Source organism: Mytilus trossulus, chromosome 11 (assembly GCF_036588685.1).
Source record: "Mytilus trossulus isolate FHL-02 chromosome 11, PNRI_Mtr1.1.1.hap1, whole genome shotgun sequence".
Classification (NCBI taxonomy): domain Eukaryota; kingdom Metazoa; phylum Mollusca; class Bivalvia; order Mytilida; family Mytilidae; genus Mytilus; species Mytilus trossulus.
Genome location: NC_086383.1, coordinates 70773139 through 70797329, shown reverse-complemented (window position 1 = coordinate 70797329; position 24191 = coordinate 70773139). Strand labels below are relative to the sequence as shown.

General features: G+C 31.8%; 2 protein-coding genes across 6 annotated transcripts in view; one reads left to right on the top strand and one right to left on the bottom strand.

The window, feature by feature from the left end:
- Nucleotides 1-6361, top strand: part of LOC134691523 (F-box only protein 9-like) — a 39446-nt gene extending 33085 nt beyond the window's left edge. For all 5 annotated transcript variants that reach the window (XM_063552082.1, XM_063552084.1, XM_063552083.1 and 2 more), the window contains 2 exons: nucleotides 2093-2172; nucleotides 3864-6361. In XM_063552082.1, the coding sequence (XP_063408152.1) occupies nucleotides 2093-2172; nucleotides 3864-3978 (195 nt within the window). In that variant the 3' untranslated portion in view covers nucleotides 3979-6361. The remainder of the gene's footprint in view (nucleotides 1-2092; nucleotides 2173-3863) is intronic.
- A 3688-nt stretch (nucleotides 6362-10049) lies between these two features.
- The window catches only part of LOC134691520 (prolyl endopeptidase-like), a 50378-nt gene continuing 36236 nt past the window's right edge, over nucleotides 10050-24191 (bottom strand). Inside the window, exons 9-19 of the mRNA XM_063552078.1 lie at nucleotides 21705-21809; nucleotides 17777-17881; nucleotides 17303-17383; nucleotides 16698-16811; nucleotides 15704-15852; nucleotides 15070-15186; nucleotides 13576-13671; nucleotides 13076-13177; nucleotides 12253-12409; nucleotides 10842-10910; nucleotides 10050-10186 (exon numbers count right to left, since the gene is read on the bottom strand). Coding sequence (XP_063408148.1) covers nucleotides 10121-10186; nucleotides 10842-10910; nucleotides 12253-12409; nucleotides 13076-13177; nucleotides 13576-13671; nucleotides 15070-15186; nucleotides 15704-15852; nucleotides 16698-16811; nucleotides 17303-17383; nucleotides 17777-17881; nucleotides 21705-21809 — 1161 coding nt within the window. The 3' untranslated portion in view covers nucleotides 10050-10120. The remainder of the gene's footprint in view (nucleotides 10187-10841; nucleotides 10911-12252; nucleotides 12410-13075; nucleotides 13178-13575; nucleotides 13672-15069; nucleotides 15187-15703; nucleotides 15853-16697; nucleotides 16812-17302; nucleotides 17384-17776; nucleotides 17882-21704; nucleotides 21810-24191) is intronic.

The window sequence follows — 24191 nt, the reverse complement described above, 5'->3', positions numbered from 1 at the left end:
TACTCATTAAGGGACGAGTACATGTAAATATGGTACCACCGGCTTTCATAAAAAAAAATTAAATGCATTGTTTTTGTCGAAACATCGATCGAAATGTTTTGATGCCAAAAATCATTTGAAAAATTTTAATTCCGTTATTTAAACACATTCCAATGTGGATATAAGGGCCTTCACTCGTTCAGCATGCTAAAGTGGATCAAACTGACAGCAGAAAAACATCGACCCAACGTCAATTCTTCTTCAGTCTTCTTCAATAATTTACATCATACCACCCGTCTGGTGTATTCTCGCAAATTCGTATCATATAGCATCCGTATTAAAAGCAACCGAGTGTCAGCATCTACTTCTTAGAATAACCATGGAAGTATTATATTGACAATATAATACTTCCATGGAATAACATAGCTCAGGGTATGAAGACAAGTGCTGTAGAAATGATTAAGGTTCATGAAATTATGATGATGTGTACCCTTTGACTTAAATGGCTGCATTTCCACCTCAAAATTTATATAGATTACAGACAAACATGTGCATATAGCATGCCCTATTTTAATAGAAATTCAATTGCTTTGTCATCCAAACACAGAGGCAATGATTACCATAATAATAATAATATATCAAACGAATGGCTTGTACAACAAAAATTCTATGAATCTAGCGTATATAAACTTTTTATTCCTTTGGTCATACTGCTGTTATTATACTCGCACCGTATTGAGTTTTATCCTTGTTCTTCTGTAAGTATGTACATTCTTCCCTTACTTATGTATCTCTGTATATCCCAAAATTCGTTTCTGTTATCTTACTTTAGTTTGCCTGAACCAAATTGTATGAAACTGATACGCAATGCTTATAACCACAATCCACAATTCACAAGTCAAGTTTGAATTTAAGTTGCGTATTTTTTACCATTCTATAGCGTTTAATGCTACTTTACAAAAAGAAAAGTTGCTGGAAATTTTAGTTTCTGTTCTCTAAGTATAGTTTGTCTTAACCAAATGTTATGAAACTTATACACAATTCTCATTACCACAAACACTGATCAAGTTTGAATTTTGGTGGATTTATTTTTACTGCTCTAGGGTTGTGCCTTGTTAAATGGAACCAGATGCTCCACAGGGCACCACTTTATACGACCGCAGAAGTCAAACCCTGAAGTTGAACAGTTAGGACAAGTATGGACACAACATTCAAGCTTGATACAGCTCTGAATTTGGATCGCGATGAAATTGTTGACATAACATATAGGTTTCTGACAGAAAACAAATGTCAAGATCTTACAATTCTATTGCGCAATACTGTATAATTAGGATGAATACACAATGTTTATTAACTCATAATTCAGATCAAATAAAAATTTTGGTAGTTTCACATTTACAGTTCTTGAGTTTATAACATTAATGCTAGCGAGGGCATCATTTCAGTCCCATGGACATGTTCCCTATTTTTGATAAAAGCCTTTAATATAAATTCACCTTCTTTACAGTTGTATTGATTTAAGTTACTGTAACTATTTATAAGTAAGGATGCAGTATTTTTTGCAAAGAACCAATGCTATCCAAAAGAGTTCAAAGAATGAAAATGTATTAATAACTATAGGCCACAATAAAGGTTGTCAAAAATGAGAAATGTTTGTACCATATACATGTAGAAAGCTTTAAAAGGCCCCGCCAGATATGAAACATGTGGAACAATTCAAACAAACAAAAAACTTGCGTGTTAATTTACTAAAAACAAATATGAAGGACCTAAACCAATAGAAACATACTAATTCACAGGCCCTTGAAGTTGACATGGTACTTAAAGAAATTAATAGAGCTTTCTAAATGTATTTTTCATTATTTTAGATCTACAGCTTAAGGTTGTAATAATGAGAAAATATCAAAACTTTTTATGATAAACATAAAAAAAGTGATTTTTTTATCCTTACTGATGAGACAATGGTTGAGTTTAAAACATCAAAGCTGTGATGAAATACATATTTGAAATAATACACGTCTATAACCTTTTTGGAATAATACACAGCTACAGTTGCAAACTTTCCAGAGGTGCTATCCAGCACTTTGATTATATTTGCTTTTTTATTTTCTAGGAAATGGAAATCCAGAATCATAAAGACAGATGTCATGCTAAACTTGTATGGCTTCATTATTCTGTTACAACATGTTATAAGTAAGTAGAGATAGCAACCCAACAACACAAATATACCAAAGAGAAGATTCACACCACTCTAACATTGATTGATTGTAGCTGGTCTTAAGATAGCAATACAACAACACAAATATATCAAAGAGAAGATTCACACCACTCTAACATTGATTGATTGCAGCTGGTCTTAAGATAGCAATACAACAACACAAATATATCAAAGAGAAGATTCACACCACTCTAACATTGATTGATTGCAGCTGGTCTTAAGACATCAACCCAACAACACAAATATACCAACAAGAAGGTTCATGCCACTCTAACTTATAAAAAAGAAGATGTGGTATGATTGCTAATGAGACAACTATCCACAAAAGACCAAAATGACACAATTAACAACTATAGGTCACCGTACGGCCTTCAAAAGACCAAAGCCCATACTGCATAGTCAGCTATAAAAGGCCCTGATAAGACCATGTAAAACAATTCAAACGAGAAAACTAACGGCCTTATTTATGTAAAAAAAAATGAGCGAAAAACAAATATGTAACACATAAACAAACGACAACCACTGAATTACAGGCTCCTGACTTGGGACAGGCACATACATAAATAATGTGGCTGGGTAAAACATGTTAGCGGGATCCCAACCCTCCCCCTAACCTGGGACAGTGGTATAACAGTACAACAACTATCCACAAAAGACCAAAATGACACAATTAACAACTATAGGTCAAAGTACAGCCTTCAAAAGAGCAAAGCCCATACCGCATAGTCAGCTATAAAAGGCCCTGATAAAACAATGTAAAACAATTCAAACGAGAAAACTAACGGCCTTAATTATGTAAAAAAATGAGCAAAAAACAAATATGTAACAAATAAACAAATGACAACCACTGAATAACAGGCTCCTGACTTGGGACAGGCACATACATAAATAATGTGGCTGGGTAAAACATGTTAGCGGGATCCCAACCCTCCCCCTAACCTGGGACAGTGGTATAACAGTACAACATAAGAACGAACTATAAAAGTCAGCTGAAATAGGCTTAACTTATCAGATAGACAAACAATACAAGTAGATGTGGCCGGGTACTTATACATCCCGACACAAAAAGACGCAATGAACAGATCTGAGAGTACATGCAGTTATCTGACAGCTAGTTCAAAGCCACTAACAACTAATAAAATTACAGCAACCTAAATATTCAATTAAACTATCAAAAGTTTGATCCAGCTCATGCGTTTTATAAAACTGTGGTTTATTATAATTTCTTAGGTACTTATTTTCTCCAAATTAAATTGCACTGTAGACTCAAGGATAAAAGTCTGTACCAAAATATAAATATCTAGAAGCTTATATGCAGAATTATTTAAAACTGTAAAATTAGGTATCTTTTAAAGTGTATTTATCCAGGATATTAGATATCACAATTGGATTCACAAAAAGAGTAACATTAATATTGAGAATGGAAATTGGGAATGTGTCAATGAGACAACAACCTGACCATAGAGCAGACAACAGCAGAAGGTCACCAAATTCCCCACCCAGAGAAGTCCTTCAGCTGGCCCCTAAACAAATGTTACTAGTTCAGTGATAAAGGATGTCATACTAAATACATATACAGAATCTATAAATAGTACCATCTATGTTTTTATTAAAATCTTCATTATCAATATATAATAGTATAATTTTGTACATTTATGTTTTTTAGGGCAACTGGACAGCTGAATGAAACCGATTTTGAACTAAACAACAAGAATTACCCCCCTTTGTTATTCTCTCGTGTCCTAAGTTACACTGCTGAATCTGAATCACCTCTTGAGTGAAGCAGATATCAGGATCATCTGAACACTTTAACCCTGACAACTTGATCACTAGAATGTTTGAAGTATAGCACCATTGTTGATAACACTTTATTCATGTACCTGGTAGATTTTCATGTTTTGTTTGGAACTTTTTATTTTGATAACTTTTAGGAACCTGCATTCATGTTTTTAATTTTTTTTATTGATTATCATTTTATATGTTATAACCAGATTTCACACTATTGTAATATTGGATTGAAGTTGTTGATTGTATCAAGAGACCATTATTTTTTGTAATGTTTACAAAGTGTTATTTAGAGATGCATAAGCTTGACATACAAGAATCAAATATCATTATGAGTTCAAGTTTGTTAATGAAATTTTCAAACGTCCTGAATAAATCTATCAAGCATTGATAACATTGACACAATTAAATAATGTTTAAAATACTAAATTTTAGATTTTAAAGGTTTTGACTTCCAGAGAATTAACAAACTTATAAATGCATGTGTATGATTTTAATTTAAATAATGTATTTAATTGTCTTATAATGTAACATGTATTGCATTTGTAATGGAATGTGCTTCAAATTGGATTTTTTTCCCTTTATCAGAAAAAGGCCATAAAAAAGTCCAATAAAAAATGTACTTAATGCATTACACATATATTTGATAGGTTCAATTATTAGTAAAGTATAAATTATATAGTTGATCAAGTTATCTCAATTAGAAAATCTTTATATTTAATTTCTTGTTCAGTTCAGCCGGTAAAACTTCCATGTTTTCTTTTTATTAAATTCCTGTGGTACAATTCGATTCCAAGTGTAAATTTTATTTTATGTGTTGTTTATTTTTGTGTTAAGTTTGTGGCAGCAGTCTAAGGTGATTTCAATGGTATAATAAAGTTTTTCACTATCATTTAGAAAAGTTCAGGTTTTGATTCAAAAAGCAAGTTACGGTAAATTTAGAATTTTTGCCACGTTTTATTAATGCAACAAATTAAATGCAGCAGTATTGATTGACAATAATACAAATTTGCATTCATTATTTCAGAAGTATTTTCTGTCTTAAAAATTTTTGCATTCACATTAATAAGATTATGCAATTTTGCCAAAAATTCAAGAATTTGCAATAAAAAATGTTTGCATTTATTCATGAATTTACACTATATGATTCATTGTTATATTTAACTATTCTCCTTATAATGCAATTCTAGTTGTGTTAAATATATTTAAAGCATATAATGATAATTTTTATATGAAGAAACAAGTTTACCATTGAAATCACCCAAGATATATCTGTATATATTTTATTTATTGTTACAATGTGTAAATATTTGGTTATTAGTATTTGCTTTATGTTTAGTTGTCAATGAAAATATAAGTTATTAAATTGATGCTTGGGTCGTATTGCTTTTTTAACAGATGATTTTGTTTGTATGTAATATCTTCAATAGTTAACACAGTGGATCACATTTTTTTCTAAAAATGTTATTTGATTGTCCAAAAAATGTATAAAGCATCTGTTGTTTACATTTGGATGGTGAATGTGTGCTGATTATGTCAATGATTGTAAAGTATCATGTTATTTTCACAAAACAAAGATATTTTTTATTTAGGGGCCAGCTGAGGCCCACCTACGGGTGGAGGATTTTCTCACTGCGTTGAAGACCCATTGGTGACCTTCCGCTGTTGTCTGCTCTTTGGTCAGGTTGTTGTCTCGTTGACATATTCCCCATTTCCATTCTCAATTGTATTTTCATATTCCTAACTTTTGACTCTGGAAAATTTATTTTATTATCAGGTTGTCTTCTAAAATAGAACATCCTGGTTCTCTGTCGAAAAAGAGCATCCCAAAGAATTAAAATCAAGCACATAACTGGTGCATTTTAGGGGAAAGTTTATTGTTTTTGATGATTGATGTATGTAGGTAACATCAAACAGTAGATTTTAACCCTAATTGTAATATTGTAATCATTTTTTTTTAAGTTGCGCTAACCTACAACAGAAAAGGTAACATGTCTAAAAAAAATATAAACTCTGGAGTTAAAAGTTAGTAGTATGAAAATATTCTATTGGAATTTTTATTTTTTTTATTTTTTGCATGATAATGGTAATATCAGTGGTATTTTACAGTAATACCATATTTTATGTGGGTTAAGCTGAAATGCAAATCTGGCCATGTGTATTTAATGACAAACCATTCAAGTGGAATTTTTTATAAAAGTTTTTCACAGTTTCTGCATTCCACCTTTATTGCTGTAAGTATAAAGGTTTTTAATGCAGCAATATTTGATACTGAATTTGTATTGAATTTAGAAATCAGATTTATTATGTTAATGCTGTTAAATTGTGTTAAAACCGGAGAGTTTTAATAAAGTATGGCAGATATCAGAAAAGTTTTAATTGTTTGTATATTTTAACATAGATCTTAGCAGTATTTGTAGCACTCGAAAACAAAAATTAAAACAACATGTTAAAAATTTCATGTCCGAAGCTCTTTTCTGGATTTAACCTTCATCAGGAAGGCTCAATGTAGAATAATAGTTGACCTTTATAACTACTGCTTATAGTTTAAGAAAAACAGACTAAAACACAAAAACTTAACACTGAGCAATGAACCCTGAAAATTAGGTCAAGGTCAAATAAAACATTCAAGACTGACATGCACATCATAAAATATTTCCATAAACCAAATACAGTTGACCTTTTGCATAAAGTGTTAGAAAAAAAGATCAAAACTGAAAAACTGAACTTTAACCACTGAACCATGAAAATGAAGTCAAGGTCAGATGACACCTTCCAGTTGGACATGTACACCCTACATTGGATTTACTTCACCTATTGCTTATAGTATATTGAGATATGGACTTAAACCCCAAAACTTAACCTTGTTCACTGCTTCATGAAATCAGGTTGAGGTCAAGTGAAAACTGTCTTGACGGACATGAGAACCTTGCAAGGTACACACATATCAAATATAGTTGTCCTATTACTCATGATAGGAGAGAAATTCACATTACAAAAATTATCCTTTTTGGAAAGATTAGAACTTGTTCTAAATCTTTACTTAGGCACCACCCTCCCTAACAGCAGGACAGGTTAGCTACTGTTACTAAATGTATTCACACTAAAATATAGTTCCCTATGGTTCTCATGAATGTGCACATAATACACAAATAAACTGAAAAAACTGGGTATATTATTGGAGCAGTTCATTCAAGAATGCATGTTATTAAGGTGTGTTGATGTGCAGGCTTTTTTATAAACATTTTGATTGAGGTAACTGGGTATTGATTCCACTAGTATGATTGACAACTGTCATTATCACTAAACAATCAGAGACAAGGTGGACCTTTAATTAGAATGCCCCACCTCCTTAACTGCCAATCAAATTGACCACATTACCTATCAACCTCAGTCTTACATAATTATACAGACCATTCAACACACATTTAATTCTTAATACACAAGCATTTGACCTCATAATATAATAAACAAATGTGTATATAAGATGTTTGATATTGATAAGGATGATAGATTTATTTATTGCCAATTACTTTTGATCTACATTACATAAAGTTATTCTGTAAATTATATCTGAAAGATAAATGACTAATGGATTAACAAGATCTTAAAAAAATGAAATATGAATATAAATATGAATATATAAAAGGTATTCAAGTATGGCCTATAACTTACTTGATAATTTTCCAATAATCATCTGTAATTAATCAACAATTTAGATTAGTTCACTTTTTTTATCAGGAATTGGCTTGAAACAGTTTTAAAACTTATAATAATTATTACAAACCATTGTTTATTAGTTTATTTCCCATCAATCATTATGTCTATTTTAGTCATTTGAATTTTTATTAGAAGTAAATATATATTTTTGCAATCAAGAAAGAATCCACATTTCAATAATATAAGTTTTTTAATTGGTTTTTGTTGAAAAATAAAATTGAAAATGCCCTGTGTTGAAAAATACTTAAAAATTTGATCAAAAGGCACTCTAAAACTTTTAATTTTCAATGCCATATAACCTCTGTTTCAACTTACAAAATGCCCCAAAACAACATTTTTAGAATATATTTGTTGGCACTTTAAAGCTTTTAGCTGTATGGCTTACAAGGATAGTTGATAACAATTACTAGAAGAATTTTTGCATTTTTTTGTTTTTTTAAAACATGTTCTGAACTGGCAACATAATTTCGATTAGATATATATTAACTGCAGTTTAAATAAAATTGTGCAAATTTAGAGACTCATATTATTTAATTTGAGCTCATTTTATCCTCATACTGGAAAAGCAAATTTCCTTCTAAAGACCTGCTGTAAATGTAATTTTCAGCAACAGTGCTCTATAAATGTTCATTTTCTCCCACCATACCTTAATATGAAATAATTCAAACTACTGTTCTAATCTTTCCATGAGTGATATCCATCACTTTGATTTTCAAGCAGTCACTAAACCATGAAAATGAGGTCAGGGACAATGGACATGTTACAGATGGAAACTTTGTAATTTGAGACATCTATATACAAAGTATGAAGCATCCAGGTCTTCTACCTTTTAAAATACGAAAATTTTCAACTTCGCTATCATGTGTAAAATCAAACAAGTGTTCCGTAAACAGGAAGTTGTCAAGTGATTAATCTGAAAACGCATCACACGGTTTAGATGACTTAAATAAACCCTGAAACTAAATTTCAGAAATCCTTGTATTGTAGTTCCTGAGAAAAATGCAACGAAAAATATTCATGGGACGTACAGACTGACGGACTGACGGAAGGACAGATAGAGGTAAAACAGTATACCCTCCCCTTTTTTAAAGCGGGGGTATAAAAAATATATAGATTAATCAACCTTTGTGACACCCATTTAAAAAAGCTGATGTGGAGTCACCAATCTCCAGTTTCAGAGTTTTCACTACTACTTATCTCAATTTTTCAATAGTTTTTGTCGAGCCTGCAACTTTTATTGCAGAAAGCTCGACATAGGGATAGTGATCTGGCGGCTGCGGCATTAGCTAACTTCTTAAAAGCTTTATATTTTAGAAGGTGGAAGACCTGGATGCTTCATACTTTGTATATGGATGCCTCATGTTACGAAGTTTCCATCAGTCACATGTCCAATGTCTTTGACCTCATTTTCATGGTTCAGTGACCACTTGAAAAAAAAGTTCAGATTATTTGTAATGTTGAATTCTCTCTTATTATAAGAATAGGATTATTATATTTGGTATGTGCGTACCTTGCAAGGTCCTCATGCCCAACATACATTTTTCACTTGACCTCGACCTCATTTCATGGATCAGTGAACAAGGTTACGTTTTGGTGGTCAAGTCCATATCTCAGATACTATAAGCAATAGGACTAGTATATTCGGCGTATGGAAGGACCGTAAGGTGTACATGGCCAACTGGCAGGTGTCATCTGACCTTGACCTCATTTTCATGGATCAGTGGTTATAGTTAAGTTTTTGTGTTTTGGTCTGTTTCTCTCATACTTTATGCAATAGGTCTACTATATTTGTTGTATGGAATGATTGTAAGGTGTATATGTCTAGCGGGCAGATGTCATTTGACCTTGACCTCATTTTCATGGTTCAGTGGTTATAGTTAATTTTTGAGTTTTGGTCTTTTTATCTAATATTACATGCCAAAGGTCAACTATATTTGGTGTATGGAAATATTTATGATCTATATGTCAGTCCCGCACTTTTTATTTGACCATGACCTTAATTTCACGGTTCATTGCACAGTGTTAAGTTTTTGTGTTTTGGTCTATTTTTCTTGAACTATAAGTAAAAGGTCAACTATATTTAATGTGTGGAAGCATTGTTAGCTGTACATGTCTGCCTGGCATGGTTCATCAGACCTTGACCTCATTTTCATGGTTCATTGGTCTTTGTTTAGCTATCTTGGTTAATGCTAAGTTTATATGACAGTTGTAATAAAGCTTTATACTTAGTCCTATCAACATAATATCAATGATTAGTTAAGAAGGCGAGACATTTCAGTGTGTGCACTCTTGTTTTCAATGCTTTAAGGCCCTGGGAAGAACTCCTTAGATGAAGAAAGGCAGTATACAGAGTATAGACATTTATTCCAAATATTGTTTTTTGTACGTTTACGACACAAATTACATTTTAGCCACTAGTCAATCTGTCCATTGTAGACCGATATACTGGAATATAAAGCAATACACATCTGTCAATTCTTCTATCTGAAAATAAAAACAAATATCTTATTAATAACATGTCTTTAACACGGAATATAAATAATAATTTCCCAACCTCCTACATTTCTGATAGATAAATTGTCACGGGTGTGAAAACAAAGACAAAAAGATTGTGCACACCGAAATGTCTTGTATAGTGTTACCATCTTTAGAGATAAATGAGTATCACAAAAACTTCATGGTGATCAATAAACCATGAAAATGAGTTCAAGGTCATATGATCTCCCTCACAGTCTGTATGTGCATGTCCAAAATCAGATACCTGTAATTCAGTGGCTGTTGTTTGTAGCTATATATTATATTTGTATTTCATTCTTTGTTTTGTACATAATTTAGGCGGTTAGTTCTCTTGGTTTAAATTATTTACATTTGTCATTTCCAGGCCTTTATATAGCTTGTTATGCATATGGGTTTAGCTCATTGTTGAAGACCTCACAGCTACCTATAGTTAAGAACTCCCTTGTCATTTGATCTCTGAAGAGAAATGTCTCATTACAATTCATACCCTATATTCTTTATTTAATGAACACCTTTTTGCAACTATGGATTGGAATTTTTACCTATTAATCATAGTGACTGAAAAAGGGAAATTACTCTTGTATATTTAAGAAACTAAGCACATAAATAAAAGACTATTTACCACTTTAGCAGTAGGTTTGCCAGCTCCATGTCCAGACTTTGTATCCACACGTATTACTAATGGATTGGTCTGTAAAAAAATATATAGTATTTCAGTTACATAGAATTAGAAGTGCAATCAATGTTTATTTTCATATATAAAGCTGAGAATGGGATATAACTTGATATCAACATGCAGTTTTTTAATTTCAATATAATAATAATAAAGAACCCTTTGATGAACATATTATTACTACTGTAAATTCAGAAATTATTGCTTGCATTTATTATTGTGATTTTGTCAATTAAGATTTAAATGCTACTTTAATTTTTACGATTCTGAGAAAAATCATGTTTAATTCATATTAAATATTCCAAAATTTAAATTATTGTGTTAACAACTCTGTCACTTTTTTGGCAATAATTAAAACTTTGCAATAATTTCTGAATTTACAGTATTTGAATTTAAAAATAACAAGAGTTGATATCAAGCGATATCACATATTCACAAGTTGCCAAACCTTTTTCTCTTATGGTCAACACTCTCATTGTGTTAATTAAAAATTCCTCAAATCTTTGACCTAGTCTTTTGCACATTTCTGTATGACCTCGTATGTCCTTTTCTGGTGTTAAACTTTAACATCAAACTTTTTAGGACTTTTTTAAATGCTTCAATTTGATATAAAATTTGACAAAAATAAGCGAAAAGTGTGAGTGTTTTGTATATTATCAAAGTAATCAAATTTGTCCATTGCCATGGAATAAATCAACATTGTTCTAAAGAATACCCAATTTTAATGCTGTAATATTGGCTTATGATGCTGGATAAACTAATCTGATTAACGCAGATTTTCTTATCACTTTTGAGTATCACACTCCATTCTGTGTTATACGAAAAATATCTATAAATGCAAGAAATAGAACAGGCCACAACCATTAGAAAATAAAGTTTATCATTTCATCAGGTAAAGGAATTTTATCTAAGTTCTGCTTTCTGTAACTGGAACCATTCTTAAATGAAGTATTGACAGATTTTGTTTAAGTCTTCTGTGATTGATGTTTATTTATAAAGGCTATTTTTGTTTGTTTATATTTTTACATTGTGTCTTCACTGTCGCAAACATCCAATTTTCAATTAAGATATCTGTTATATCCACTTATATTTCACATAGTTAACAAGTAAGGTGCCTGGAATACACTGAAATCCACATAATAATTGTTACTCAACAGTTACCAATTCTACACAATAAAGCATAGCATCAACCAATCAGCTGATATGAAGATATGCCAATGCAGCTGTTTGACCATATATGGTTCTATACATATATTATTTAATACCACCAGGTCATCATCTGTCTTTGACCATTAGTTGGTGTCAAACATACTCATAGTGTGTATCTGTCAACACCCATACATGTACAACTTATAGTTACCTGTTTTTCACAACCAGCCATTACATGTTGTAATTCAGCTATATACTTCAATGAATGAAGGGGAACAACTCTATCATCATGGTCCCCTGTTAACAGTAGTGTTGCTGGATATTGTGAATCTCCTTCTGGTACCTTTATATTATGCAGAGGGGAATACCTGTTAATTAATTCATACTTTTAGATTCCAATTAGACAGTGCACTTATTGATTGAGGGAATACCCAACACTTTGACTAAAACAAATTTGGTTTGTTTAATTTAATAAAGTTTTGACGAAAAAATTTACTTTCATATGTTAACAGAAAAATGAAAATTTCTAGAAATTTGAACCACACAATTTACAGGAATAATTTTGATGGATATATAGCATTTTGACAAACACTTATTTGATCATTGAAAAGCTTGATTTCTGCTTTCTTATTAAAACGCTCATCTGATTTTTCCGAGTTAATTCCCTTAGGTTTTCTGTACTTTCTTAACCTTTAATTTACAAGATTATTGTTGAGATGTAGAATCTTGGTTAAATATTCTGATAAATCATTACAATAGTTGTTAAATTTATACACTAATCATTCAAAGCCTTCATGACAGGTGCCTCATGTGGAGCGGATCTGCTTACCCTTCGGTAATATTTGAGATCACCTATAGATTTTGAAGTGAGGTTGAAGTTGATCAGTTTTACTTTACTATGTTGTGTACAACAGTACACAAAACAACAATTCACAAAACACAAAATAGTAAAGTAAAATATCTGTATTTCCTTCATGTCCAGAATCTATTAAAATTGAAAAAAAAATTATCTCTAAATTCAAACAGAATCTTACTTTATAAGGTATTTAAATTCCTCAGGTTTGTCTGCACATCCAAAATCTGTTGTCCATGCATGACCTATAGTAAACTTGTGGAACTTCAACATGTCCATAACTCTGGAAATAATAAAAAGTTCAATTGTTTTTAAAATAATCAAAGTATAGTGTCCTATATTAATATTATTTAAACATCAAATCATATTTGTAACCACAGAAAAGATCATCCACAGGGAAGTATATTTTGTCTTGCACCACATGTACATTATTTATTAAGGCAGCAAAGAACCAAATCTTCTCTTTAAACCCAGAAATGATTGATGATCTATATCATTAGTCTTATCAACACGTGGAGCTAGATCTGCTTACCCTTCCAGAGTTTTTTTTTCTTTCTCAGGTTCATGTTGCTATGTCTTATAATAGTTTTCTATGTTGTGTTTAGTATACTGTTGTTTACAAGTCTTTTGGTCCTTTTTTTATTTTTGACTACATGAAATTAACCAGTGACAGTGACTTACCCCACTTGATTTATAACACAACCAAACAGATCTGGTCTCTGATTGGCACAGGCAGCCACAAGTAGGCCTCCATTTGATCCACCATTGATTGTTATTCTACAAAAGACATTTGATTGGTCAATGACAGACACTCAATTGGTCCAGGATGGAGTCCAGAATGTCAACAACGATATGCATGTTACAGACATTGAAATTAAAGTTACCTTTATTAATATTCCCTCTAGATATTGGGTGACGTGACCAAGATATTGTATAACTTGAAACTATAACCAATTGTACACCTTGTTTGTTTGATCATATATCTATTTATTTTTTCAAAGAATTTTGTGTAGATATCTAATATTCCTCTAGATATTGGGTGACACTGACCAAGATATTGTATAACTTGATACTATAACCAATTGTACACCTTGTTTGTTTGATCATATATCTATTTATTTTTTCAAAGAATTTTGTGTAGATATCTAATATTCCTCTAGATATTGGGTGACACTGACCAAGATATTGTATAACTTGATACTATAACCAATTGTACACCTTGTTTGTTTGATCATATATCTATTTATTTTTTCAAAGAATTTTGTGTAGATCGGCCCAAAAAAAAAATAGGTGTGTTTCCGGTCGCCCGACCGACCCTAATTTTTTGGCGCCGACCCTAACTTTTTTTCCCGGAAAAAAAAATAAATAAAAAAATCCGGATTTTTTGCGTTTTTTTCCGGAAACGGTTTTTGTTTAGTATAGCCTTTGAATGGCATCTTTTAAACGTTTGATTTCAAATAAAATTTTAATACAGTAAGCATTTGTGTGATACAGATTGAAGTCAAACAACGGCATGGCTTCTGCTATGGCCATCAGTCAAAGTGTGTTATCAATAACAATCGATGAGTGTCCACACAGGAACGAGAAAAAAAGTATAATAGCCCCATTTTCTAATTCTACCACCTTTATTGATATATTCAATCAGTATCATGACTTTGGATTAAAGAACAATGAATTTACTGTGACTGGAAAAAACCATGAAATATCTCCCACATTGACAGTTTGGGAAGTTGTGCAGCTTTTTAATGTGAGGGACTTTAAATTCAAGTGTGTTGTTCCAGAATCTGACACTTTTGAACTTTTATCTTCATATCTTGTATACTTTATACAATGAACTGATGAAAATAACCTGAAAGAATAACAAACTGATTATAAAAATACACAAAAAACAACCGAAGCAGGCCATTAAAAAAAAAAAAAAAAAAAAAAAAAAAAATACCTACCTACCGACCCTAATTTTTTGGGGCATGCAACAGGAAACACACCTATTTTTTTTTGGCCTAGATCTGGTGTAAAATATTTCAATTATATTCACATTTCCTGTTACATTATTGTTGTAAATTAAAAAAAAATATATAATCTTTTTCCAGTATATTAACTTTACTTCTGTCATTTCTTAATTCTTTTATTTTTTACTAATTTTATTATAAATACATTTTAATATAAATTTCTTACCTTTTTGCACAGGTGTAATTAGATTTAATAAGATATTCAGCTGCGGACTGGAAATCATCAAACACATTCTGTTTGTTGGCTAACATCCCACCTTTATGCCAAGTTTCACCATATTCTCTACAAAATAAAATAATACAGCATTGAGCAATTAATCCACCCAGGTTATTAAATTGATCAATAAAAAAACAGAAAAATTTGAATTGACATCACCTCCTCCTCTGATATTGGCAACAGCATAAACTCCTCCCAGGTATTGAAGCAATCAATGGGAGATAGAGAACCTTTTATTGATAGATATATATACCCTCCTTCTTTGATATTGTCAACAGCATATATTCCTCCCAGGTGTTAAAAGTCAACCAATCATTAGATAGATAATCTTTGATTGATAGATATATATATACAAACATACCCTCCTCCTCTGATATTGGCAACATCATATACCGGTACTCCTCCCAGGTGTTGAACGTCAACCAATCATTAGAAAGAGAAGCTTTGATAGATCTATAGATAATTAGATAAACATACCCTCCTCCTCTGATATTGGCAACAGCATAGACTCCTCCCAGATGTTGAAGGTTGACCAATCGTGAGACAGAGAAGCTTTGATTGATAGATGAATAGATATACATACCCTCCTCCTCTGATATTGGCAACAGCATAGACTCCTCCCAGGTGTTGCAGGTAGACCAATCGTGAGACAGAGAAGCTTGGAGTGATAGCTATATTAAATCCTCCATACCCATACAACATGACTGGATTGTTACCATCTAACTTAACACCCTACAATAAATTCAAACTTTTTGTAAAAATGAGAATTAAGGTGGTACCCAACACTTTCACTAAAATTAATTTGGCTCCTTTAATTATCCTAAAACTTTGGCAAAGTCTTTACTTTGACTCTTTAACAAAAATATAAAAATTTCAAAAAATTTGAACCAACCGTTTTATCAGACAAATTACACTGGTTATATAGCAGTTTGTCACACACTTATTTTGATCATTGAGAAGCTTAATATTCCTTTAAGAACACAACATCATCAAAACGTTCTGCAGATTTTACAGAGTTATCTCCCTGTAGTGTTAGATACCACCTTAATCATGCAATTTAAAAACAAACGTGTCAATAGGACCTCACTTTCATATTAGTTATAAGCATTCATCCAAGTATTAATTTGCTACAGTGGTGCCACTCTAGTGTTCTTGATAATGTTTACACTTGGTTTAATGTAATCTACACTAGTTTCACATAAGATTTGTCGAAATCTATACACCTTGTTAAGTTACCTGTTCATAAGATTTGTTCACACTTGTAAACTATATGTGCTTGTATACATGTACTTGTATGAGACTTTGGCTGATTTTTATCATTCAAATACTAAATAAAAGTTGACTTATGTGGGGTTCTTATAAAAAATAATTTTTCAAACCGTTAAGACTTTCTGTATCAATTTCTCAACCCAAAATAGGTCAAAAGATTGAACATATATTGACATGCATTTGCATAAGGTCCATTTCTAGCCCACATATTTTTGGCCTATCTAGTACTTGAAAGTTCCCAAATAAACACCATATTGTCACAATAATTGGATTAACAAACAAACAAATAAAAAAAACCGGACACCAACCTTTTTAAGCACAATAAACATTGGTATCTTAGTGCCATCTTTACTGGGATAAAATACTTGTTTTGTCTCAAACTGGCTCAGATCAAAGTTCTTTATCTTTATTTCTCTAAACACCTAAAAAGTAGAAATTTCAGTTAAAATCTGCATAAAAAAATACAAATATGTGGTGTGATTGACAAAATGACATGGAAGTTAACACCCATTCTCAGATTGATATTTCTCATTTCTGCAAAAAAAAAATGTAGGTCACTGTTAAAACTCAACATTGAACAAGCCCCATACCGCTTAGTCAGATACTTAAGGCTATGAATTGAGAACATGTTTATAAGGGGGCATAGCAATGTTTATGATATTTTACATTCATGAAACTTTTGACAAATTACATGTATATTTCCAAATGAACATTTAGCAGAAACATGCTTCATATGTAATCTTTTCAATGATGTGGTGCATTTTTCTTATAAAATAGTAATTAAAATTGTTAATATCAACATTAAATGTTCTGTACAGTTTTTGGTGTATGTTTTAGAATAATAACTGGTTATTCAACTGAGATAGACAAGGCTGTCAATTTTATGAACAATTCTTCAACAAGAATTACCTACCTTGGGTGTATATGTACTAGTACTTATATCACAGTGGTATATCACACCAGGGGTCAGGAATGACACAAATTGGTAAAATATCTGAAATCAATAACAAAAAATATTAATTAAATGTTCTTTTTATCTTAATTACCTTTTTCATGCATTCAGACCACCTCAAAATTCACGAAATTATTCAATTTTCAAAGACATTTTCTTATTGTTCTAGAATCTAGATACACAAGCCTTAATTATAATATCAATTTGTTACTAAAATACTTTCTCTAAAGACTGCATATTTTGTGTTGTGAAGAGTCAGCATAAAGGTCATCAAATCATGGAAGTGTAAAAAAAAAAACCACAGTTGTGTAAATATGTCATCTCAGAATATTTAAATTCCAAGACACATGTAGATGCTTTTTAACTGTTTAGAAATAGATCATGACTGGATTATCAAAATTCTTTGTTTTTCTTAATTTTACTCCTTAATATTACCTCATGCTGTTTTTTCTTCCCAGAATATCCTGCCACTGTTCCCACATCTAGTGGTAGGGTGGCATTTCTTTGTCCTGTGGCTAAATCATGTATGTACAATCTGTTCTGAAACGTAAACACACAGTAAGGTTAAACATACTGATACATGTGGCTAAATCATGTATGTACAATCTGTTCTGAAACGTAAACACACAGTAAGGTTAAACATACTGATACATGTGGCTAAATCATGTATGTACAATCTGTTCTGAAACGTAAACACACAGCAAGGTTAAACATACTGATACATGTGGCTAAATCATGTATGTACAATCTGTTCTGAAACGTAAACACACAGTAAGGTTAAACATACTGATACATGTGGCTAAATCATGTATGTACAATCTGTTCTGAAACGTAAACACACAGCAAGGTTAAACATACTGATACATGTGGCTAAATCATGTATGTACAATCTGTTCTGAAACGTAAACACACAGTAAGGTTAAACATACTGATACATGTGGCTAAATCATGTATGTACAATCTGTTCTGAAACGTAAACACACAGTAAGGTTAAACATACTGATACATGTGGCTAAATCATGTATGTACAATCTGTTCTGAAACGTAAACACACAGTAAGGTTAAACATACTGATACATGTGGCTAAATCATATATGTATAATCTGTTCTGAAACGTAAACACACAGTAAGGTTAAACATACTGATACATGTGGCTAAATCATATATGTATAATCTGTTCTGAAACGTAAACACACAGCAAGGTTAAACATACTGATACATGTGGCTAAATCATGTATGTACAATCTGTTCTGAAACGTAAACACACAGCAAGGTTAAACATACTGATATATCTGTTAAATTCGTAATACTCATATCTGAAACTTTTAGATTTTGAAAAGTAAAATTGAGAATGGAAATGGGGAATGTGTTTAAGCTACAACAACCCGATTATAAAGCATAAAGCAGACACAGCTGAAGGCCATCAATGGGGTTTGACATATAGTTGGAACACCCCCCCTTTTTAAAATGGCTGGATCCGCCCCTGCATTTTAACATCATCATGTTTTATACTGTATCAAGTCTGGAAGGTTATACATACTTATATATCTATTAAATCTCTAATACTGGTAACTGCACTATTTAGATTGTTTTTGATGCGTTTTACTTCAACAAAATAATGTGAAAACAGGTAGGGGTTATGCACATTATGACCATGCAAATATTTATTTTTGTGACTGTACCAAGTCAGGATACATTAAAATGGTTTAACACATCCACATCTTCATTTTTAAGCTTGATTCAAGTCAGGCTAGTTTTGGGTCTTTTGTACCAAATATACACATATGCGGCTTAGCTTAGCGAAAGGTAGTACGACGTAATCAGTCAAACAAACTTTACTAGATTAACTCTCTAAGGAACGATCGTTTCCATTGGTCAATTCAAACCTTCGACCTCACACCTACGAAAATAGAACACACGTACTATAACGTTGAATGGACTGATCACTATTCACGTAGCTGGTCAAGGTCGTTTAAAGCTTCCATCGTCGTATTCGCGTACATGATTGTGTTCTTGATTATCCAATCACAATACTAGCTTTTATAAATGTGCATGTGAAATTCATTGGTTTTATAATTTTCTGCAATTGATAACAAAAATCTAAACAGTTTTCACATTGAAATATTTCATCCAAATGTCTCCTCTAGATCAAGGGACGACATCAAAAGTTCAAAGCAGGATAAAAAAAAAATCTTAATTCACATATTTTTTCATTGACTACATCCTCCCCCACCCCAAGTTACTCGTCCTGACTGCCTTTTCTTTCACTGAATGGACTCGATGAAAAATCAAACCGTACTTTACTACAAACACATTTCATATTATTTGCCGAGTTTTAGGTATTCGACTTAGAATAGTGATTTTTTTTCTCATTCCGTTTATTTGAGAGAAAAAAATCCCGAAATTGTTAATAAATTCATCACATGTTACCAACCATGCTTTGTTAAGAAAAAACGGAGATGGCAAACCATGGCACAGGGGAATTAAAAGTAGTTTATAAACTCCTACGAAATACTGTGTGATGTTTTGCTATTCTTGGTTGAAAAACGAACGATAATTGCAAATATGTACATGTTAAGAGAAACAATCAGTTTTTATAAAAAGTGTTTATTCATTAAATGTATTGATAAAAAGGTGAGTTTCTTCTTGCACGTGCATTTAGTCATCCTTAATTTCTTGATATTCTGTTTATCAGTTTATCATACACGTTTCGTTTTGTATTTCATTTTAAATACGAATACATATACCACATATATACTTTAGCGGATAGTTCAACTATGTTATGCAGCTCTATTCTTACAGTATAAAATTGAAAGATAAATGTTCATCCATTTAAACATTAATATTTAAAAAAGAAGATGTGGTATGATTGCCAATAAGACAACTCTCCATAAGAGACCAAAATGTCATGATACAGAAATTAACAACTATAGGTCACCTTACAGCTTTCAATAATGAGCAAATCCCATACCGCATAGTCAGCTATAAAAGGCCCCGAATTCGAACAAGAATTGTTCCTTATAAACTACGCTTTCTAACAAGTATTAATTTATTATTTAGTTCCACACATGCAAAAGAAATAATCTTCGCCGATGTAATATTTCAGTTTATTATAACAACCTGTCTTCACTGAATTCATTCAGGTACACCAATGATACGAATAAAGTTATTTTGTTTCTATCTCTGGGGGACAATTTGCTCCGTTTATGGTACGCTTATAGCTACATTTTTGTACTGTGTGTATGTTTTATAGCATGAAAATAATAAAAGAGGAATGTCAGTGCAACCCCTCATTAATTATTGTAATGGATCAGTATTATGAGATACTTATTATAAGTGACTACGACATTGTTAGGATTATAACCTATCGTCAGTATGAAAAAAATTAAAAGTGGTTCACATATTCATTCGTATAAAAGCGGCACATGTATTTTATTTTATCCTTATGTTTCTCATCATGCCGGGTACAAGATAATTGAGTTGCTGCATGCATAAAGAACTTAGAATATTACTTAAAACAAAATATCAGTATAATATTTCGACCCCACTATTTGAAGTTAACAAAACATTTATTTAATTATTTTGACCAAAGGTTTGTAAACTATACAAATCATTGTTTTTACGTTCGTATTAACATAGTAAATTCCATTGTCGGTCAACTGTGTCAATTCACGTGCACACTTACTACATTGTTGTTGTATTTAAATCTTTCGGCCAATGAAATGAGACGTAACAAGTTGTTTGTTTATGATATGCCAGAATGTTATCAATGAACTATCAAATGCTAAAGTTGACTGCATTTTAGTATAGCAAGGCTTTACCCCTCCATTATCCATATCTTTATTTTTTAGTCCGTACCAATTTAGGCTTGAATACAAAGGTTTATTCAACCCGTCCACATCTATATTTTTGAGCCTGTAAATATTCAGACTCTATCTAAATAGTAAACCTATCCAAATCTACATATTATAAGGTCCAGTGTAACTATTACCATGTCAAGGATGACCTCTGACCTACTTCAACATCTTCTAGATAACAAAGAATAAGTTTATTGGTATTAACATAAGAGGCCCATTGTAACACACTTTTATCATGTCAAGAACGACCTCTGACCTACCTTACATTCTCTAGGTGACAAAGTATCAGTTAATCAGTTTATTGGAATTAACACAAGAGGCCCATTGTAGCACACTTTTATCATGTCATGGACGACCTCTGGGGTTGAAGTCATAAAACTTTGCTCAGTGCTCAGAGCACAAAAATCATGCTCGAAACATGAAATCCAGTATTTTGATTGGTTGAATTTCGAGTCTGAGTACAAAAATCGTGCTCGAAAGTTTTATGACCGCTAGGCCTGACCTACCTTTACATCTTCAAGATAACAAAGTATAAGTTTGTTGGTGTTAACACAAGAGGCCCACTGAAGCACACTTTTTTCATCCTCTGGAACTAGAGTTGTCCATTTCTCCTGAAAAAAAGTCAAAAAGTTTATCAATTTAAAAATTCATCAAACAACAATTGCCTTTTCAATCAAACTGACTTTGTACCAATTAATTTTTCTTGTCAAAATTGTTGAATTGAAAGTACACTGGGTTTTCTTTTAAATTTCTGTTACCTGCCAACATTATATGCCTTTTTATCAAGGACCATAAGAACTGCATTAAAGAAAATTGAAAATTTCAAACTTGACCAACATTTCATAATCAGTATCAGAATATTAAAAGGAGTAAGTTCGGTAAGGGCCATATTTGGCCCCAATTATAAAGTTCATAGATACAAGACAATAAATGTTTTAAGTTGCCTTAAAGACATGTTAGAAAGTTAAACAGAACTGTTTTTGTGAAAGTTTAATTCTAACACGTTGATTTTTACATCCAAAAAAGGTCAAAATAAGGGATTTTGGTGAAATTTGACAAAATCAGCTAGATTTCAACCAAATGAAGGACCAGGAAACATAGAGCGCATGCGTCGACAAGCTTAAGATTCAAATAAAACATGTGAAATGTCTTCACAAACATTATTTTAAAAGATCTTTGTTGTCGACGCATGCGCTCTATGTTTCCTGTCCAATTATCTATGGTAATTTACCCATTTTCATTGATTTTTTTGTGAAAAATCAATCTGAGTACAACTTGTGACGTCATAATGAAACGCAGAAACGTAAAATTTTCAAAAAATGGTTTATATCCGAGCTAGTCAATGTATTAGCTGTAATTTATCTTGATATTGGTCGATAAATCTGAATTTGAAATTTACGCTAAAATAGGGGGCCATTTTAGGACCTTATCGAACATACTCCTTTTAAGAGCATTGGTTTGTCTGTTCAATAGCTATGCACAAAACGACAAAGTGAAAATTTGTAATATCAAGAACCATAACTCCTAAAGGGCAAAACTAAAAATTTACAATATCAAATTTGACCACCAATTTGTCATCAGTAACAGCATTACAGTATTAAAATTTGTGAGCATTGGTTCAACTGTAAAATTAATTGCAAAGAAATGTCATAAAGTGTCATTTGTCAATCTATCAGGAACCATAACTCTTGAACAGTAAAAGTGAAAATTGTCAACATTGATTTTGACCTCCATTTTGTCATCAGTATCAATACATTAAAATTTGAAAATAGATAAAAGAAGATGTGGTATGAGTGCAAATGAGACAAAAAGCATTGAAAAGCAGTGATTTAAAGGTTCATAAATTATTGCATAGAATCTGTAAGCAGCAGCCAGCCACCACCATCCATACTTCACCAATTTTATATATTAAATATTTGTTTTACTGTCTAGAAAACCTAGTTTATAATTGATTGAGTAATAACTGTTATTGATATCTGATTCAACTTTCCATAACATAATCAGCTAAATCAATGTTAATCAGTTTGTATTTTGGTGCCTTATTGATATCTGATTCAACTTACCATATCATAATCAGCTAAATCAATGTTAATCACTTTGTATCTTGGTGCCTTATTGATATCTGATTCAACTTACCATATCATAATCAGCTAAATCAATGTTAATCAGCTTGTATCTTGTTGCCTTATTGATATATGATTCTAATGCAATTTGTATGTAACAATTTTTTTCATTGGCTAAAAGTTGCCGTCAAATCCACAGTTGACCAGGCGTAACTAAGGAGGGACCCTCCATTTTGAATTGATGAATCAACAAATGTTCAATTACTACTATACAATCGCAAATAAAACAACACCTACCTCGAATTCACCGTTTTAATGTAATTTTATCCGAATTTGAAGCGAACAGGTAAAGTAAAAACCTCCAGTTTGTAAGTTTTCATTTGTATGACGTCACGTTTAGCCATGACGTCTTTGCGCCAAAATCATTCATCAAGTTTCGCGGATTTTTTTTATTTGTCAAATTTAGACCTTTTTTTCAAGTTTTATCTTATCATTTCTTTTTGTAATGCATTAGAATCGGAATAACAGTACTGTAGTTGAAGAGTTGCCACCGTCAATTTTGATTTGACGGTCGCAAATCTCCGTTTTACTGTCTCCGCTACGCGTCGCAAGTAAAACTGCATTTGCGACCGTCAAATCTACAATTGACGGTGGCAACTCTTCAACTACAGTACTGTTATTCCTTAATTCAACTTACCATATCATAATCAGCTAAATCAATGTTAATCAGTGTGTATCTTGGTGCCTTATTGATATCTGATTCAACTTACCATAACATAATCAGCTAAATCAATGTTAATCAGCTTGTATCTTGGTGCCTTATTGATATCTGATTCAACTTACCATATCATAATCAGCTAAATCAATGTTAATCAGCTTGTATCTTGGTGCCTGATTGATATCTGATTCAACTTACCATATCATAATCAG